At 43.1% G+C, this 19,813-nt stretch overlaps 1 protein-coding gene across 1 annotated transcript in view; it reads right to left on the reverse strand.

Annotated features, from left to right (window-relative positions):
* Positions 1–19,813, reverse strand: part of LOC111650394 (A disintegrin and metalloproteinase with thrombospondin motifs 20) — an 81,524-nt gene that overhangs the window by 54,681 nt on the left and 7,030 nt on the right. The window contains exons 4-9 of the mRNA XM_023400282.2: positions 11,254–11,507; positions 8,986–9,069; positions 8,046–8,170; positions 7,904–7,944; positions 7,482–7,587; positions 3,151–3,297 (exon numbers count right to left, since the gene is read on the reverse strand). Coding sequence (XP_023256050.1) covers positions 3,151–3,297; positions 7,482–7,587; positions 7,904–7,944; positions 8,046–8,170; positions 8,986–9,069; positions 11,254–11,507 — 757 coding nt within the window. The remainder of the gene's footprint in view (positions 1–3,150; positions 3,298–7,481; positions 7,588–7,903; positions 7,945–8,045; positions 8,171–8,985; positions 9,070–11,253; positions 11,508–19,813) is intronic.

The following is a 19,813-nucleotide window of genomic DNA, read 5'->3' on the forward strand; positions in this document are numbered from 1 at the left end:
ACAAAACCATACAAATGTCTGTTTACAAATAGACAAATACACACACATTTCCTATGAACATTTTCATCAGTATTTTCTGACCCTACAAAGTATCAACATGTGTCATCTCTTTCATAAGAGCAAAGTAAACATCTCTGTGATATTGTCTTTGATCATCCTCAGATGTGTTTTCCCCTGTGGGTGGTCTGTAAAGTTACCTAACAGAGAGACTGATACCACTTCCCCTTAATGGCCTGTTAGTAAATGCTGAGCTGTTTCATCCTATGAAACTGGAGTCGTGCGCCACAGACTGAATAAAACAGCATTTTAATACAGACTGAGGAGGATTTACACGCTGACCACATTTTTATCTGAGCTGTATTTCTCTGTGATTAAGGCAAACAAGAGAATTTGGAATTATAAAGCACCTTGATTAAGTTACACGTCGGTGCCAGCGCCAGCACTGCAGTATAATGACGGATTGTGCTGTACATCAGCCACACCCTGACTCCCGACACAATGACTGAGACAACAAAAGCACAGCCGGACTGAATGTATGCACCACACACACACGCCAACACGCCAACGCTCTGCATATGAAATCATCTCGCCTCTACGGTCGTGAAAAGGCGCTAGACAAACATTTTAGCAGAGCGTACTGAGCCTCAAAGGGATCTCTTCTTTTTTGTTTGTGTAAAAAAAAAAAAGGAGGGGTAGATGAGGCATGTATGGATGTGTCATTACACAACATGTCTGCACCACACTGACAAATTTCATCCTGGATTGAGTGGCTAAAAACACCTGCTCCATACAGCACCAGCTGATGTGGCAGGCCAATAATTACACAGGATTATCCCGAGTTAGCGTCACTTTGTTTCTTCCCTCTTTCATTTCCAGCCATAATGTAAGAAACTGCAGCAAAGAGCACAGGGCGGCAGGGGAATGATTGCATAACAAGAACATATCTGCAGTGGAGGTATGGAGCAACCTGTCAAAGAACCATACAGACAGTCCCACATTACAGCGTCTTTCAGCAGTTGGTCATCAGTCTAATCATTGTCCTGGAACCTAATGGAAAGATTATTAAGACCAAGACGGACAGAAGAGGGAGAAGGTCATTTTTTTTTTTTAAATGAAACGTCTACTTAAAAAAAAAAAAATGGAGAAATGTGGATTTGAGACAGCAAAGCAGCTCCTCTCTGGCACCACATGAGATTCCACACCTGGCAGCCGTTGAGAGACTTGAAAGTGAGTTTATATTTATACAGTGACTTATAGTTGGCTGTTGTGTGCTTGTCATAAGAGGCTAAACACTAATAGTTTCCATGTACACCACACTGGGCTTCCCTCGGCAGATGCAGCGCAAGCGGTCTTCTCGTATGTCAGACTTATGGTTTTTGCAGAGGGTTGAATGACACGGAGCATCACGGTACAGTGTCTGATCAAACAGCACCAGCTGAACTGCAGCGATGCTGAGCTTGTCCCTGACAGCATGTAGCGATTACTGTACACGGAGATACAGAACAAGATAATGACAGAGGTTTAGTTGAATTTGGAGAAACAGGCAGTACATAAAGATCCATCATGATCCATCTTGATTTTATTAAGAAACAAACAGATCAAAAAATGATTTCACATGGGAGTTTTCAAGAGTAGTTGCTGTTGGAGTGGTTTGGCTAATTTTTGAGATGTATGATGAAAAATGATAGGGGCTGGCCCACTACTAATGATTATGTGGTTTCAACCCCCCCCCCCCCGGCGAACACAACAATTAGTGGGTGGCAACAGTCAAAAATTAGCATGTTACTTTTATATTGGGATTTTGAGGCTTAAATCAAACGGCACAGAGCCAGGAAAGGAATGAATGGTTGCTTTATGTAGCAGTTGACACATAATAACGCTGCACAACAGCAGGACGCTTTTCATCAGCCCTCAGGTGCGGGAGTTCAGTGCACATTATTACAGCAACAGTGAGATAAAGGGGGAGAGGGAGGGGAATCCTTCGCCTTTGGTTTTTTTTAAACTGGTAGGAGAGTGGTGCAGATTGAATTTTCTCTTCAGGGGAAAATAGGCAGTCAAAACACTGACGTACTTGACCAGGTCAGCCCACTGAGCAGGAGTGGTACTGTAGAAGTGCTAGTTTGAATCAATGCTTCTCATTGTTGGCTGGAGATGGACTTCAAAAGCACTTGGACTACGGTCTCAAGGGCCTTTCCCACCGCTGTGGCTCCCACACTTGAACCAAGTGCTGCTTTTACTCTCCCCATACCTGCATTGTTGTTAAATATCCCGTATGATTGACAAATGTTAAACTTTATCACAAATGCATTTGATGTTTACATCACACTCCTCCTGGATTTTGTGCAGTAATCAGCCACACACACACAGAAACCCAACACAGCTGACATGGACCAGTCCGAATAATGAAGAGATTCATGAAGATTCTGCTCGTCTTCAGCTGAAGTTTCCAACCACTTGGTGCTGAGGTCATCTCTGGCTGGAAACTATGCGTAGCACAACCTTAAAACTCCATACGAGGCGTCGCCTAACACTGCGCTCTCGAGATGCATCTGGTCGACAAGGCCGTCCTTTGTGAAGGCCTCCACAATCAACAGAGGAAAGGAGGCAAAGATTAAAGGGTCATGTCCAGGGAAGATCTAATTATAACTGACATTTCCCATCCTAAAGGAAAGCCCTTCACCAGTGATCAGTGACCATGGTGCGAGTTAGGAGCTGGTGAATGAGCTGTTGCCCCGTGTTACAAGTTCTGGTGTGGAAAGCAGGCCAGTGACTAGATTACTATTTGCCCAGCATCTTGAAGGCAGGGCTCTGTCTCTGTCTGGAGCGGAGAGACAGCTGAGGGGCTGCAGAAGATCCATCGCCCAGGTCAGCCGAGGAAGACCCCCGGATTCAAACAGGAAATACTCTTTCAACACCAGCCAATAACAACTTCACATAGTTTACATTGCGCTGACCTGTCTACAGAGCGCTGTGAGAAACGTAGAAGCAGTTTGTTAAGCGGGCCACGTCACAACAAGTAAAAGGTTAATGGCACACTTCTGAATGTGATATTATGAGACTGGAAAAGAGATGGAGAGGGAACGCGTAATCAGTCATTTGCTTTGACTATGAAAGAGCTGACAATTAGAAAGGAGAGCTGGAGGTACCCACTCTAAGAACTCCGTGATGTACTTGCGACTGCACTTGGACCATGACCAGGGATTGGTGTCATAGTTGAGGGTGGGAGCCATGACATGATACTGGTGCTTCATGCCTGCCTCGCGACACTTTGGGTTATCATCATGAGGCATGTTGAACCTGGAGCAGAGAAGGAGAAGAGAAGAGATGAGAGAGGGATATAAGGAACACACACACACACACAAAGTGATTATCAGCCGCTTAATGGCTCAGCCATAGCAAGAAGGATAAATGTCATAAGATTTTACGTTGAGCCATTTTTAACAGGGCATCTCCCCACACCATCCCACAGAGGCAGCTACAGACGCATCCATCCACTTGTCTGTTTCTGTTTGTGTCTCTTCTTGCGTACAACTCTCGCCCCCAAATATTTACACAGTGAAATCCTCAAAAGGCTTCAATAAACCTCCTACCGGCCAGTAAGTGCCGTGACATTTTCTGTAAAACCTCACTCTCTATCTGTCAGCATCTCTCCTCTCCACCATCACGGCCAACAAGCTAGTGAGAATCATCTCCAGCTCACCACTTGGACGTCAAAGGTCACCGTCTCGCATTCTCAAAGGGCTTAATAGTGAGGGGAAGGTAGGGGCAGTAACACCACACACACCAATACACACACACATGCGTGTTGCTCCAGTGTTAACACGTAGGAAAACAGATGTCTTTAGAGTTGCAGCTAATGATTATTTTAATTATCATCTGTCAAGGTGAGATCTTCATCCTCACATCTTCTTCATCCTCACATTTGAAATGACCAGTTTCGCATTTCTGCTTCATAAATGACTTAAAAGCTTAAAGGATGATCAAAGCTGTTAATAATTAATTTCCTGTTGCTCCACTGACCAATTAATCAACTATTTGTTTCGGCATTAGTCATGATAAACAATGAAGCGAGCCCCTTCAGAGAAGAACAGCTGTATAAAGTGAAGTACACAGCGTGGCATCTGCAGATTAATGAATTCATCCAGACTGTCTGCAGTTGGCAGTCTCATAAAGCAGTTTTCTTGATCATGTCCAGAATAGCGTGGTCCATTGCGGATGTCCTGTTTTTTGCCGCAGTTTGGCGTATGTTCACAAATACATGTAGTGCATGCTCATATGCGAGCGCGAGTATTTATACACACAGGAACTCATGCAGCTGTATGATGTCTGAAATGTTTACAACAGGATATGACCAAGTGCTGGGGCTCTGGTTCTGTGGCCCAGGGTCAATCCATATCACCACACACAACAACAACAAAAAAAGACCTAGCATGGCTGGCATGAGGCCCACCCTACAGGGGCCCGAGGGCCTGAAGGAAAACACCCAGGGCAATAATTAAGCTTCTGGCACAGTAATGAGCTCTGCACACACAAACCAAGCTGTCAACTAATGCTGACAACATCTAATCTGGTTCAGATGGTATTTGCAAATTACTCTCTGTCATTTATGATGCTGCATAGGTGCATCAGGGTGACGCGGACTGTGACAGGCAGATTCATACTGTGGTTCTGAGAGCTCAACGCATTGCAGTTTTAAGAGAACACAAATAAATTCAGAAAAACATCTTCATCAGTTTGACAACACATGTGCTGCAAATATTCACAACTCAACCAAATACACAAACCCGCTGCAAGTAGCACAGATGACACAGAAAAAGTGTTTCCAGGGGACAGAAAAGAGTGACGGACCTGGCTGGGACGCCCTTGTTATTTAATGCTTTGTGATTTTTGAAGTTAAAAGCATTGAACGGCAAGTGTGCATGTATTTTAATACATCCATGCAACTGCGTCCAAGCTGGTTTTTGTCACTTTTTAGTTTGTGAGCAAGTCTTGTGTTGTCAAATGGATGAAGATCTTTTGCATGTGTTTCTTAAGTTGCAGTGCACCGAGCTCTCAGGGCAACCGTAGGTTTAAAATAAAAATGAAAAGCTAATTTCTTTGCTGCGATAATGTAGACTTTCTTATTGTCAGGATATGGATTCATGGCAAGTTCCAAATAATTTGTACTCTTAAAACATTACGCTGATTCAGTTTAATCAGGTTTAAAGACTACTAATGAGGACACTGGCTGAAAATCCTGAGATGAGAGCCTTTTAGTAGAATTAGGTCATAAATCAGGCCGTTTTGTGGCTCTGTTTGGCCTTAAGAGACAGATCAATAGAGGAGTCGATGCTAGTGGGAGTGTACCACCTGCAGAACTAAATTATTAGCATCCAGACTGTCATAAATTTAAGAGTTTACTCACTTTTAGTCGAAGTTCTTCATCATGCCACCCCTTAATACCATGCTGTTATCCTACTGAGCTGATTTTCAGTAAGACATAAACATATTTCTGTGTTGAAACGCCCATAACTGAGAAGAAGACGTACTGCTGGAGCGATGACAACCTGAATTCCTGTAGGTTGGCTGTACATAAATAAGAATCACAGCAAACAGAGCAGTCTGCAGGAGCAGCCCTTTGTCAGCGCTTCAACAGAGACAGAGCTCAGTGACAGCGGCGAGCACCAAATACTGCGAAAAATGGATTCCTGCATTGTCATTGGATTACACATCTTATCTCCTCTAGGTGTATTTCCCTACAAAAGAAACCATCTTTGACCATCCCAGTCATCTTATCTACTTAGCCCGCTTGCTTAGGGTGTGTGTGATCAGTGATGCTTTGTGGCGTAGCTCTTCATATTCCTTAAGATGTTTAAAAGTCTGTTGGCAGCTATAGACTCTAACCGAAATGTCAGGAAGATTTTATTTGTGATCCATGACATTTGAAACCTTGGCATCTAATGCCAAACTTGATAAATCCTTGTATGTGTCACCTTTGAGCAGCTATCCAGTGACACTGCCTCGCCTGAAAATCCCCATGATGGCTATTAGGAATCACACGTCCTCGCAGTCATCTGAGAAAGGCCTCTTATCCATTAGTCTAAATCTATCTTTAATCTGCAATGCTCTTGAGTGGCTCCCACTACCTGACACTGGCTTTCCCAGAGCGCTAAACACTCTCTCGTGCCCGTGAACGCAGCGATTAACCACGCCAAGAGTCCGAGCCAACTGGGCCTCCAGCTGCTTGAACTTTAGCATAAACAGATCCACACGGGATGCAAGGGGAAGAGAGTGGGGGGGGGGGTCCACAGACTCGTCCATCAGGCTGCCGCTCTGGTCCGATCTCTCAACTGGAAGAATGTGTGAGCGGGACAGAGGAGGCAGAAGAATATCTTTCATTCTTAACCAGTGGCTCACAAGCTCACACTGACACTGGTCCTTTTTACTATCCACACAAACGGACAGGCAGACCGGAAAGAAAATCTCTCACTCACTTACACAATTATATTCTGCGAGGGAGGTGGACACAAAGACAGAACAGAACAAATGACAGAAGCTTTGACTTTCTCAAAAAAGAATAATAATAAATTGTCCAAAAGTGAGCTGGCAGAGATGGAGAAAGAAGGTGTTCAGAGAGAGAACCAGTGTGTTAGTTACGGCTTATAGTGCTTCTAATATTACACCACACTGAAAACAGCTGAACTAGATTAAAAGAAAGAGGTGGTAATGAGTGATTTACTATAATTTGACCTCAGATAGATGTTTAGAATAAACAGAGCTTCAGAGGAAAGACAGTGTCATGTGTTTTGACTTGGCCATTTGGATAGAGATTATGCATACGAGAACTTTTTTTTTCCCACTTCTTACATGTGGCAATACTTGCTTGTTGTGAAAACACTCTGTGGCGGACAAGCATGATGTGATAACACTGCTTTACTCACTAAGAGACGAATTAGACATGACAACACTGTGATATGTTCATGTTCTTTTATCTGTATTTAGAGGGCTGATATTTCAAAGAGCAGGATAGGAGCAAGTCTCTTCAGATATTAAACATCTCCTGAATAATAAACAGCATACTTAGCCTTGGACTCACTGATAAAGTTCTGTGTGCTACTTGCAAGAAAACTTTGAGTGTATTTACTGTATTTAGAGAACAGAGAACCTCCAAAATAGTTTTAACATTATCTTACCATATCCATGCTGAATTTCATCTGAACTTGTTGTCCTCTCTAAGCAAAGCTATTACACATACAGGGTTAACTTCTTTAGCTGTATAATAAAGTATTATAGGCTGGCATCTTATCAAAAGTCAAATTTCACTTTATTATGTTTTGCACCTGTGCCTGCTGCGCCCTACGTCTCTTGATAAGAGGGCTTTTGTTGGTCAAGTTTGGCTGTGAGTGGTGTGTGTGTACAGCGTGTGTTGGTGTGTGTGTGTTGGGTTAGGAGTGGGGAGGGAGACGAGGGTGGGTTGATACAAGTTCTGTGCTGCAACTTACACATGGCCCAGCTCATGAGCGATGGTGAAGGAGGCACTAATTCCATTTTCCTCGCTGATGGAGCAGCTCCGGTACTGGTCGCACATGGTTCCCAGCTCGGCTAGTCCTACACACACACACACACACACACACACACAGATGCATGTCAACATATACAGCATAGTGCAATCTGGAAAAAAAATGCAGCTTGAGTGTTAAAGGCGATTAAACCATCAAAACTTCTGTTCTGTAAGAGAGATTAGCACTGCCACCGACCCCCTCCCTCCTCCCCTTTCTACCACTCTGCTCTGTCACTATAATATTATTAGCCGACAACTTGCCATAAACTCATTACTGCACAGTTTATGAGCTGTTGCTAATGGAGTGGAAAGTTAATTGAAACGGACCCGAGATGGAGATGTTTTTGCAAAGCAAAAGTTTACCTAACGTGTCACATTTATCTTTCGCACGGCAGATGTCTTCCCTGAAAAAAAAAAGAAAAACACAAAATATACAACGCTGTTAAAACTTTTTGACAGTTTTCTTGAGCAATTTGGTTTTGCTTTCAAAAGCCACAGGGCGTACCTGGTGATGAGAAGTGCTGTGTCATGGTGAGAGGGATGGCTGTCATCCTGGACGTTTTGGCTTTGCTGCCAAACACAGAAGTTGTGAAGAGTCGTGGCAGCGTTGAAGCTCACTGTGGGCCCTTCCTGTTTGGGGTGAAACACCAACGGGGATTTGACCAAGAAAAAAATATAGCAATGTTTTAGGTAGTTATTGTAGTAACTAGGTTTTAAAAAATCTCTCTTATATTTAAAGGGATATCCTGCATTTGTCTGTTATGACTTTGGCAAGAATGACATAGGGGGTAAAGCTTTCCAAACAACCTCAGTTTAACAAGTGTCTCTAAGCTAGACCATGATTAAACACAGAAGGTACTGCAGTCCCCTTAGAAATTCAAGGGTACAGCATAGCATCCCTCTTGCACTGGCTCCTTCTCCTCTGAGAACAGCTGCACATTTCAGGCAGGAGACCTATTTCTATCCGACCCAGTGGGTAGTCATCCATTTTGAAATATCTGAATACAGGATATTCTATCTGATGGTGTCCCTTGATAAAATCCTTCTGGTAAATTTTAGCTTTTTGGAAAGTTGCAGGAGTCTTTAGCTCTTAACCCTGATCAGCCGCTATATAACCAAGAAACATTAATGGACAAAAACATGAACAATATCCAGGTTGGTGAGAAATTAAGTAAATGAAACTATTGAATCAATTCCAGTGACCAAAAAAACTACAGTGAGTCTCTTCAGCCACATTTTGTTTGCAGGTGGCTAGCTGCTTCACTATAGTGCCGTTTGTTTTCTAAGGAGACCTCTCTAGAGACTTCAGACTGACAAGGAAGGCAGTGTCCTTTCACACAGGCCTCACAGAGAAAAGGCCAGGCCAGGGACACCTGCGCTGACGTCAGCCATATTGGAGACCTGGATACAGGGTTAGGGTTAGCCTTCAACGACCCCGCACTCACCTGTTCATTGTGGATGATGACTAGTTTGACAATCATGATGTTGATGAGGTTTCCTACGCTGGGATCCCTGTACACTGCTGCTACCTGTAACAAAGACAAAACACACAGACAAAAAAAATGCAAACCTCCACTAACCTGAGCCAGAGCACAGATAGAGACGGTATAAAAGCTAGTCTACCTCTCTGAACTCAATACTTGGAAAGATACATACAGCTATCGCTTTTTTTAGTTAAGCTCCATGGGGTTTAATCAAAATAGCAACAGTTCATTGAAGTCAAAAGAGAAAAAAAGTCTCCTTGAGGGTAAGTTTAATCAACAGGGTATTAAAACCAATTACAATTCCCTCACAGACCTTAGCAAAGAAAAAATAAACTGAAAGCTGGACCCAGCTACAAATGTGAAACTTCAGCAAAGCTGGAGCTCAGAGCCCCTCTGTGAGGACAGCAAAACATTCCCTCTGTAGTTTTTCCTCTCCGCTTCTCTTGCCTTTCTCGTGCACCCCTGTCACGGTCAGCCAGCGGTCTCCTGAGGCCGTGTGCGGCCTCCTGACAGGAACTCATTAGTCCACTATAAACATTTAGCCTTTTTTAGCCTTGGAGGGAGGCAAGCGTGGCCCAGGCCTGTCCAGAGTGGGCATAAGGGAGCGTGTCTTTGCTTCCTCTTAGCCCAACTGTGACACAGGACCTTGTTCTGTATGCTCTTTCCCCAACGTATGTTATTGCATGATCAGTGCAAGAATCAAGTGAGGGGGGGCTACAGCCTACACCGGGCCATCACTACAGGATCTCACACAGCCAGTTAGCCAAACACAAGCTCTGAAGACAGGAAGAAATGTCAGCAGGGCTGTAGCTACCACCAAGGACAAGTTCTCAGTGCATGACATCTGGTCTGACATATCACGCATGATGTTTTTTAGGCTATATCAATATCAGAAAATCTCCTGATTTAATGCAAAAAAAAGAAAAAAAAGAATTCAAATAAAATAAATGTATTTTAATTTTAGCAGATTTATTTTTCAGGGACCATCTACAAAAATGATATATTTAGCTATTAGCTGCTTTCCATCTGCTGTCCCAGGGAAGGTAACCACACTTCATCAACATGACCTATACCTAAAAACTTAACTTAACAAACCCAGTGGATTAAACTTGGTACACTTCTCAGTTCTGCTTGAAACTGTCATATTTTTCTCTGGTTTGGTGAAAGTGAGGCTAAAGTAATGTGACTGCAGACTCTGAAACACAGAAGGAAAAAAAAAAGTGGTTCGCCGCCAGTGCTGCCCTGCAGACATGAACATGGCAGAATTTATGTTTTGACTTCAAACCTGGCAATAAAACTGACCTGGCACATTGCTTTTTAACACTGACTGTACCCTATCAACCTCACTTAAGGATAACACTCCACTGACAATCATTACTCCTTTGTAAGTTAATGAGTGCTCTGAAACATTCAGACTGTCACACTGGTGAGAGACAGCAGGAGGTACACACAGTTCAGGACAACTGATAACCTATCCTGCTTTTGACACAGCAATCCCCAAACACTTTTAGTCTAATACATACAGGGACAGTCATCGCCGGTCAGCTCTCCCTGTCAGATATGGGACTCATAAAGAGACCAATGTGCTGAGTCAGGTTTTTACCAATTAACCAGGCAGCGGCATGCTCAGGTCATACCAGGGTTTACAACCAAAATGTCAAACGGTAAAATGGGGTTGGGGTTTTTCACATTTTAAAGGCTGTGTTCACCAAATTACCAAGAAAAAACCTTTCTTACCCCTTATGTTGCCATGGGGATAGTTTTGGTTTTTATTTGCTCCAGTTTTTGAGGTGTCATTCTCTGAGATATCGGTCACTACCCCAATACAATGAAGCTATATGTTCACAGCAATATCCTCACTGTTTTCATAGGGACTATTTCTTCAGTAGAGCCTGTGGACTATCCAAAGTAAACGCAACTATTTTTATTGTGTCTCATGTTAGCAAATGATGTTAGCCAACTAGCCCTGCCATTAGTCACTGTGTAACTAAGCTTCTAGCACCACCTACTTCATAAAAACACACTGATGAATTTGGAAATCTCAAAACCTGCACATTTAAACCAAAACTATCATGGCTGAATAACAGTAGAAGCAGATACAAATATGGAAATTCTTGTAATAATGTAACTCACAAAATATCATCTGATGATACTGAACAAAATACTGAACAAAAAAAATCTTCAACATTGAGACAAAATAATAATTTTTAGAAACATTATTTTACTTACTACTGACATGATTGTTAGGATGTAGTGCTCTAGGTTGCGTCCATGGTGACGCACCATTTTGGCATCCGCTGTCACCATCAGCTCAACGTAGCGAGGGTAAGACAGGAAGCGCTTGTGTCGGCGTGGGGATCTGGAGTGTGTGGTGGTGGAGTTGTTCTCATAAATGTGTTGATCATCTATTGTGGTTCTAAGAGAGTCCAGCTCCTCTCCCATGTTTCCTCTGCTCTCAAAAGACACCGGCCTCTTGGAGTCCTCTGTTTAAAAACACAAAACAAAACAAAAAAAAACAGATGTTAAGTTTGGAGGTGGATTGATTACTAATTCATCATCATTTAAGTCTAAGGACCATGCCTGAAATGCTAACATTAATCAACACTGGATACCACTTTATATTTCTATAGGCATTTCATGAGAGAGCAAGGTACATCTACAGTTAAGAGCCAAGGGTTTTAGCTTAGCTGAATTCCAATGACATAACAGAAACACGCTGGACTTGTTTTGCAAAAACCTGCCATAAATTATTGTGTCATTCCAGTTCTCAGGAAGAAAAAAAAAGTTGTACCAAGAGACACAGGTCACTGGTGAGCTTTGAGACTAAGAGTTTTCAGGTCAGATAATCTGCACTCCCTCCTGCCTGAGCGCAAGCCACACAAACAGAGAACGGCATTTTGAAGACTCGCAGAGGGACTAGCCTGAGTATAAACTCTACAAGGGGATATAAAAATTCTCAAATTATCCAACTTTTGCGACCCTGGCAAGTATATCATCTGAAAGACAACAAATCAAATATGTTTAATACCAGATTGAAATGACTCCATTTATAGACTCAAGGTGAATGCCTTCAGCAGCAGCCTCGGATGGAAAAAAAAAAAAAAAAAGAAACGACAGCCATATACCATGCATACTCAACCGTCGTTCTCGCAGCTGAACTGCACGTGTTGAGCTGGCTATGAGTTAAAGATTCCTTCACCATGACCCAGTGAAGTTAAAAGAGGGAGACCGAGGCAGAGACACAGACTAGGAAAGCGTGAAGAGCTTGTTTCATTGTAGGAAGGGAAAAGATGGGATCTGGAAAGGTTAAGGCTGATATGAACTAAATTACACATTAGGCTGAAGCTTGACAGGGTTTGGTGAAAGAGGCACAGGCAGAGCAGCGGCTTGGCCGATATTTCTCACTATGTTTTTGATAATATCGGATCCATTTTTGCAGTTTTGCCTTGCTGCAGAGTCCGACCCCATTTCACTTCTTTGCTAACTGTACATTGTAGCTATGTGACAAATAAAACTTTGAACTACTGTTTAGTGGCCGCATCGCTTATACCTGAAACATAAAATACAATAACATTATTATATATTATCAAAAAAAAAAAAAACCTAATTATGTATTATTAAAAAAGCAGAAACATAAAATATTATATCATAACCCACCCCCACGTGTGCACGATAATATCGTATATTGCGAAATTACTGCGGGACATTTTGGATATGCCCCAAGCTTACACACAGGCAAGCTCTAAAAAAAACGCTGCAGCGTATTCCTGTTACTGAACACCAAGCAACTCCAAGTGATGGATCTTTGTTCAAGAAAAATCTCTTAAACATCATCAATCAAGCTAATGACAAACACATCAAAAATCTTCTGCGTGGTCTGAATGTCAAATTGTTTCAGCTGAGATGAATCATTTATCAGCACTGGATGGATTTCCACAGCTTTTTTGTGTCAAAACAGGCCATTTACGGACTTAGTACAGCACACAGGTCACTGTGCTGTATAGATTTGCAGTGATGCATAGCTGCATGTGATACTGTGTAAGAAAGGTTGCAGCAGTTTCTGCCATCACCCAGCTGGGGGAAGATGGTTTTAAGCAGCCACCAGACAAAGTGCCAGATAAATGTAGGAGGAGTGAATGTGAGACACAGACACAGCAGCACAGTCTCAGATTCCTTTGACAATGTCCTTTTCCATCATTACTAAAATGCATTGTTGCAATTTTTGAAAAAAACAAAAAATGGAGGCAAATTTTTCAAATATAGCCTTCTACTGTGGTGTCTGTTACTCTTAAGGAAAGTTGCAGACTTAAACGAATGAACAATTTAGAGAAAATAGCAAAATAGATGAAGCATCAAATGACATTCAGCGAATAAATGACTTTCAGTGATTATATGACTGACAGCGTTCACAAGCCAAGCATAGTTTGGAGTCCCTCATCCTAAACAACCTCCTCAACTTTGGATAACCCGATTATGGTGAAGAGTTCCTTTGTCTTCTAAACACTCAATCTTTCCAGACTGCCAGACAGAGAGAGATTGTGTGTAAGTGTTAGGTCAGAGAAAAGTAAAAAAAAAAAAAAAAAAAAAAAAGAGGAAGGAAAACTCGCAGAGCGCGCCGAGATTATTCAAGCGATGCCCCCAGCGGGGACACGAGGCGGAGCGTGACTCCCTGGCACAATGGCACACAACTCTTGACGCCATGAGGCCCTGCCCCATGCCAGCGCCAGCATCCAAGTCAGCGCCAAGCCCGTCTGTGCCCGTGCACACAGCCCAGGCAGCTGGGCCAGAACAGAGCTTTGTATTTTCCAGGAAAAATCTCTCCGAGGCCAAACCCACTACACTAAACCCCTTAAACAGACTCATCACTGCAGACAGTCTGACATCAAAGGGATTAGCAAAGCACAGAAGAGTATGTACTGTACGTACATCCACAGAAAGTGGTGTTAAGACTCAAGCAAGTGTGAGATGAAAAAAGAAAAGAAGAGGAGGAGGAGGAGGAGGAGGAGAAAATATGGTCTCTGTTATAATAGCCTTTGAATCAGTGCAGATTAGCCACACACAACCTTTCCCAAATCGCCTTAGGTTCAAATCCCCCTCTCACTAGGTAGTGAGCTGCTACTTACACCATGAGAAGACAGGGGTGACTGGCCTGACCCGCTGGACACACAGAGACATGACATCACTCTTGGCACTGGGTACCATATCAGCATCACCTACACATCCACATCTCTGGTGAGACTGATTACCAAACACAGAAATGTGATATATTGAATTTTTTTTTTTTTTTTAACGCTAACAAAAATTTAATCAGCACGAGTCTATAAAACTGAACTCCAGCCGTTCTTCATAACAGAGAAAGAATAAAGTGAGCCCTGCACAGCACGAGTGTAAGCGTTTATAAATAGTGTAATTTTGTTGGCTCCAGAATGGACCTAGTTCAAAAACCCACACCACATTCACTTTTCTGCTCCAACGCCTACTTGACTTGTCAACTTGCCAGAGGATAATCAAACACAAAGAGTAGTTTAAACAATGTTAATCTATTCTTTCAATAACAAGTTTAATTGCACATCAAGTACCTCACACAGCTAATATTTTCAAAATTTCAGTTTGTTTGAATGCATACATCTGTTTACACTTAAGCATTCATTCGTAAACATTAAAGTATGGAAGCGTTTTGATGTTTGATGCTTGTGTATGGACATGATGTTGGAGCCCAATTCATGTAAATGAAGACTGTTCAGCCTAGATCAAAGAGCTGCTCTTTAACTCTCCTTCAGTTCTCTGTCAAAAGTATCAATGCCAAGAGCCCAACAATGGGGAACACACATTTCATTGTTGAACTAATTAACATTCTTTTACAATGGCCTGCTGAGAGTTAAAGCGCCCCCTTTTCCCCAGGTTCCAGTTAAATAGATAGTATACCTTACATTGTGTATAGGTAGTACCTTGCCTGAATATGAGGTCACACACTGGTTAACCGACAGTACGACTCAAGAGGGGAAAAATGTTGAAACTCCTGCAGACAGAAGCACAATTAAGTGCAATTCTGTGGCTAGACGGAGAGAAGCAAAAGGCAGCTAATTGTTGCTGCTGAAGAAGGCTTTTAAAAGTGAAGTGGCATGGCTTTTGACCTCACTGGAAGACGGAGGGGGGTTTGTGCACTTACAGTGCTCTCAGAGTTCAGTTGTTATTTTCAGTTCAGAGACATGCAAAAGACAGCATGGTGGTCAGCTGAAGAATGTGTTTGGAGTAGCAGACCTCCTTTTAGGAGACAAAGCAGTACTAATGGATCCGGACTCCTAATGATGGTCAGGGGCCTGGAGTGTTTTCCTTTGTCAGGATCAAACTCTGACATTCAGTTTTAAAGAAAGTCGTCCTCCAACAAGCTCCTTCGAGGCTGCACAAACCTTTCAGTCTGCTGTTTGAATAATGACAATTGTTTCAAAATCTGCACCTGGATCTGGATCTGCATCAAAGCACACATGATATTTGACAGTCATTCAGAGTGGCTGGTGGCTGCCACGAGCCACTGAAATTTGGTTGCATCAGCACAACTCATTCTAGAGCTATAGTTTAGTTTATGTCAAAGGGGCCATGTCTGCAAGAATGTGGCAACCAGTTAAAGACATTCAGTATGGAATATCAAAAAGCAAACAGGCAGTTTTTGGTGAAGACTGGATGACATTTGTGGAGCAGTAATTAAATAAATGGCCTATACCAGTGCCATTAGCTCCACACAAAAATCAGATTTCAGTGATTACTTTAGTGAGTAAATGTAAATCAGAACTGAAATGATGGCTGTGCAACAAGAATAAACCAGAATTACCCTTTAGTTAAGAGCATGCAGTAAAGACAATGATATAACCTGTAAACAAAGAAAAAAAGGAAACCAAGTGCAACTATAACAATATAATTGAAGTATTAAGTAACGCTCCTCCATCTCCCATATTTTCAAAAGTATTAAAAACCTATTTGAGTTAAAACCTGTTACAGAGTATCAAATAATAGTTTTGCCTTGACAAAGCCAAGGCAGATCTGCAGTTGTGAGTGATTATCTGGCCTCTCAGATGATAAACAGCCCGAGCCGCAGGCGATGACACTGATGTTTCACCGGCCGCTGTCTCTCCTCAGTCCACCTCAGTGGGAAACTGTCGCTCACCTGTCACCCCCTCTCACCTCTGACTGCCACCATGCAGTCAGTCACTGTCACTCAACTTGCTCTAACCATTCCAATCAGCCGCCATCTGCTAAGAATGCCCAGACAGTAGACAGTGGCAGAAAATAGCCCCAGCTGGAATCTGTCATGGGAACTCCCGAGACAACACAACACATTGGGTTCAATGGGGCTAAGGCCTCAGGGCAGGCAGACACATGGCAGCTATTAAAGTTATAGACTGTCTATAGCTGCCCAGCCCTGTTCGGCCCTGTCCAGAGTATCTGTTATCTTAAAATCAGACAGTGACACTGAGTGCAATGGACCATATTATTAGCTGCTTGCACCGCATCTGTCATGCAGTGTTATGAAATGTGAGGCAATGACGGGACAAAGCATCACGGCTGAGGGGAAAAACTTGCACATTACGCAAAACTAATGCACATGTTGGCTCAAGACTCTGAGTCGGTGCATGGCAAAAACACATCTTTCAACGCATTTGACAATTAAGATTAATATTATCATCTTGTTTTTACAAAGAAAATGCTGCGTCCTTTCAAAAGGACAATCACGAGACAAGAAGAAATTCTGCTTCTCTTTCTATCCACGGCAATAGCAAGGCAATGGGTGAGAAAGCTACTTTACAGAAGCAGGTGTAAAAGCAGAAAGACGGGCAGTGGGAGCTTGAGAAAAAGCTGGGGCCTCTGCCAAGCTCTGGAGCAAGACCGACAGGCACATGCAGCGCAGGCCAGGACTGCTCAAACACATGAAGAAAGAAACGCCTTTCTCCATTCCTCTGCACTGCTCAGTCAGCAATTCCCAATACTCAGTGGGATACATGGTCCACTGACTGGCCAGAGAGATGACATGCTCTTCTGTGGGATGCAGACACACACATTCACAAGCAAACCACATCTATACAAGCACACAAAAGCCCAAAACAAACTTTTTTGCCAAGTAACAATAGGTACTTCCTGGAATGGGGGCGGCTCAGTCAGTCCAGGGGGCACGAGGGCACAGAGGAAGCCTAAGCCTTTTGGAGCCTTCTGACATTCATAAGGTCCACACCATCTAAAGCCAGACCCTAAAGGTGAGAGGTGCTGTCTGAGTGATCAGCGCCCGCCCATCACACCCCGGCTCGCCACCTTTCCTGACCCCTGTCAAGAGCCGGAGTTAAGAGTCAAAAACAAAGAGCTTAATGCATACATAGTCCCAACTGAGTCCCCGCAAACAAGCCAGCGAGCCCAGTAACCACGCACCTCCAGGAGGGGAAAAAATCTCAAGGTCACATCCACCCATCCAGTGAGTGACTCCAAACAAAGAGGGAAGTGAGGTCACAATCAACAAGTGCTTCCATTCACATACATGAAAGCGCAAAAGGGAGAGCGGGCAGCGATTCAAGTCGGCTAGTTCAAACCGCAGGCGGGGGAGGGCATTTTTCCATGTAAATGAACCCATTGACCAAAAACCTGATGCTAGCATTTAACTACCATGTATACACAGTGGGCACCAAGGGGGGAATCCTATACAATGATTGTGTTGAGGGTCAGGGGGCAGAGATGCCATGTGTGCCAAGTATTGCCGCATCAAAGGAAGTCACTTCGCTGTCCCAGCTGCCCTCAGTTAGCCGTCGAGAAATCAGGTGAAACGCTCGGGACCCGACACTGTTTGAACACTGGTGTTTGGATTTTCAGCTGGTAACGTTCGCTGTCAAGCTGTCCCTGTTCAATAAAGTGTTTCTAATTCAGACAAAATACGACTCCCCACAGTTTAAGACTGGCAGCCAACGACTGTGAGAAAGAGATACTGTGCGGCTCCCTCTCCCTCCGTCTCTTGCTTGTCTTCACATGGGTTTCAGAAAAAGCAAAGGGAAGAGAGCGAGGGAAGAATCTGCCCCTATCTGAAGCCGCCCTCATCCTTGTGGCTATCTCCATGCAAGGACGATACAGGGATTCACATGCAAGCTCGGAGACAGATTCCCCCCCGCAGAATGTGTCATTAAAGGTCGGAGCTGTGTTGTGATTTGAGCCCGCTAAGCTTCTTCCCCAAAGGCTTTTAAAAGCCAGAACCCGGCACAACAAGCCACTCTGTGACTTTAAAACATTAATCACCCACTCAACAACTATCTACTCCAGAGGTATTCTAAACAGCAGGGAAGCCACCCAGGTTGGCTGACAGAGACAAGAAGGCTGATACAGTTGCTTGTAATGTCAGTCAATGAGGGCTGATTTCAGGATCTTCAGAGCTCATTGACTCGTATATTTTCTGATTTGCAGCTTTAGTCTGACACTTTGCATTTAAAAAAAACATATTTAAGAACTCACATCCACTCAACAGCAAATCGAGCGACGCAGAGTCGCTTTATCAACAGCACATGAACACACACGGTGAGAAGAAGCAGTTGAAGACAGGTATATAGCCATGTCATGACTGCTGAAATAACAAAACATCATTTTCCATCAAGGTTACACTTTAAAAGCCCTCAGCGTCGCACTTCTGCTTCTGACACTTCACAGGTAGTGACGGCACATGTGCGAAAAACTCAAGTATTTGTACATGTCAGGGAAGACAAGCGCAAAACTTCATCTTTGTTAAATACATCTTTGTGGAAACATGGCCTTCCTCTCCTTTCAACACATTTTTTTTATTTTTTTTATTTTTAAAGGTGAGCAGAGACTGTACAAACTTTGGAAACTCTTACTGCCTTCAGATACAGAAGTCCCAGTTGTTTTTTTGGTGTCTGTAGTGCACGGGCGCAGTACTGTCATATCCGAGGGAAAAGCTTATCTCACCAGTGGTATCTTTCTGCCGATACACATTTTGTTTCCTCGAGATCCGTTTGATAAAACGCAGCTTGTTTCATCTTTTGTCATTTTCAAAAAGATGGTTTCTTTCAGGGCACAGCAGAGAGAAAGGCGGGTAAAAAATAATCATCACAAACAAAGTCTTTTTCATACGGGAGGGGCGGCCTGGCGAGCAGATTGGCTGAACTGTTGGCCAGTCTGCATTTTCATGTGTTTGAACCCACAAGGCCCCTCAACCTGCACAACCTCTTCAAAGTCCCAAAACTGCCAAACCCCTCCGCACTCAAACTCAGCCAATTTTGATTTAAGACAAGAGTCCTCTTCACGGGAACATAAAGTGGAGAAAGAAAGAGAAAAAGAAAGAGAGAAAGAGAGAGGACCATAAGATGACTGACCCTGACAAAGAGTGCTTTTATAGCTCCTCAAAAAAAAAAGGAGATACTGGGAAAGGAATCTGCCCCCCTCCCGCTAACAATACAGGTTCTTGGGTCTATCATCTACGCGGCGAGATAAATCACAAACTTTTGTTTCTTCACTTGCTATGAATCAGTTTCTGTGGGAGCCATACTGAAAACCGAAATGAACTAAACTCAAATAAAATGCATCTTTTCTGTTTATTAGCAGCCGCAAAATAAATTGTTCCCTTATGAATGTTTTGTTTTTATAAAGATATTTTATAATTTGTGGTGCTATGTAATTGCATTGAATTATAATGATTTCTAATATTTTAGAGCTTGACCAAATGTAAGTAACACCCGGGTGGGTGGGTGGGTAGGACGGTCGGTCGGTGGGTGGGTAGGTAGATACTTTATTTATCCCATAGGGGAAA

The sequence above is a fragment of the Seriola lalandi genome, unplaced genomic scaffold (genome assembly GCF_002814215.2).
Source record: "Seriola lalandi dorsalis isolate HSWRI2012SDOR001 ecotype SW California unplaced genomic scaffold, Sedor1 jcf7180002052274, whole genome shotgun sequence".
Lineage (NCBI taxonomy): Eukaryota > Metazoa > Chordata > Actinopteri > Carangiformes > Carangidae > Seriola > Seriola lalandi.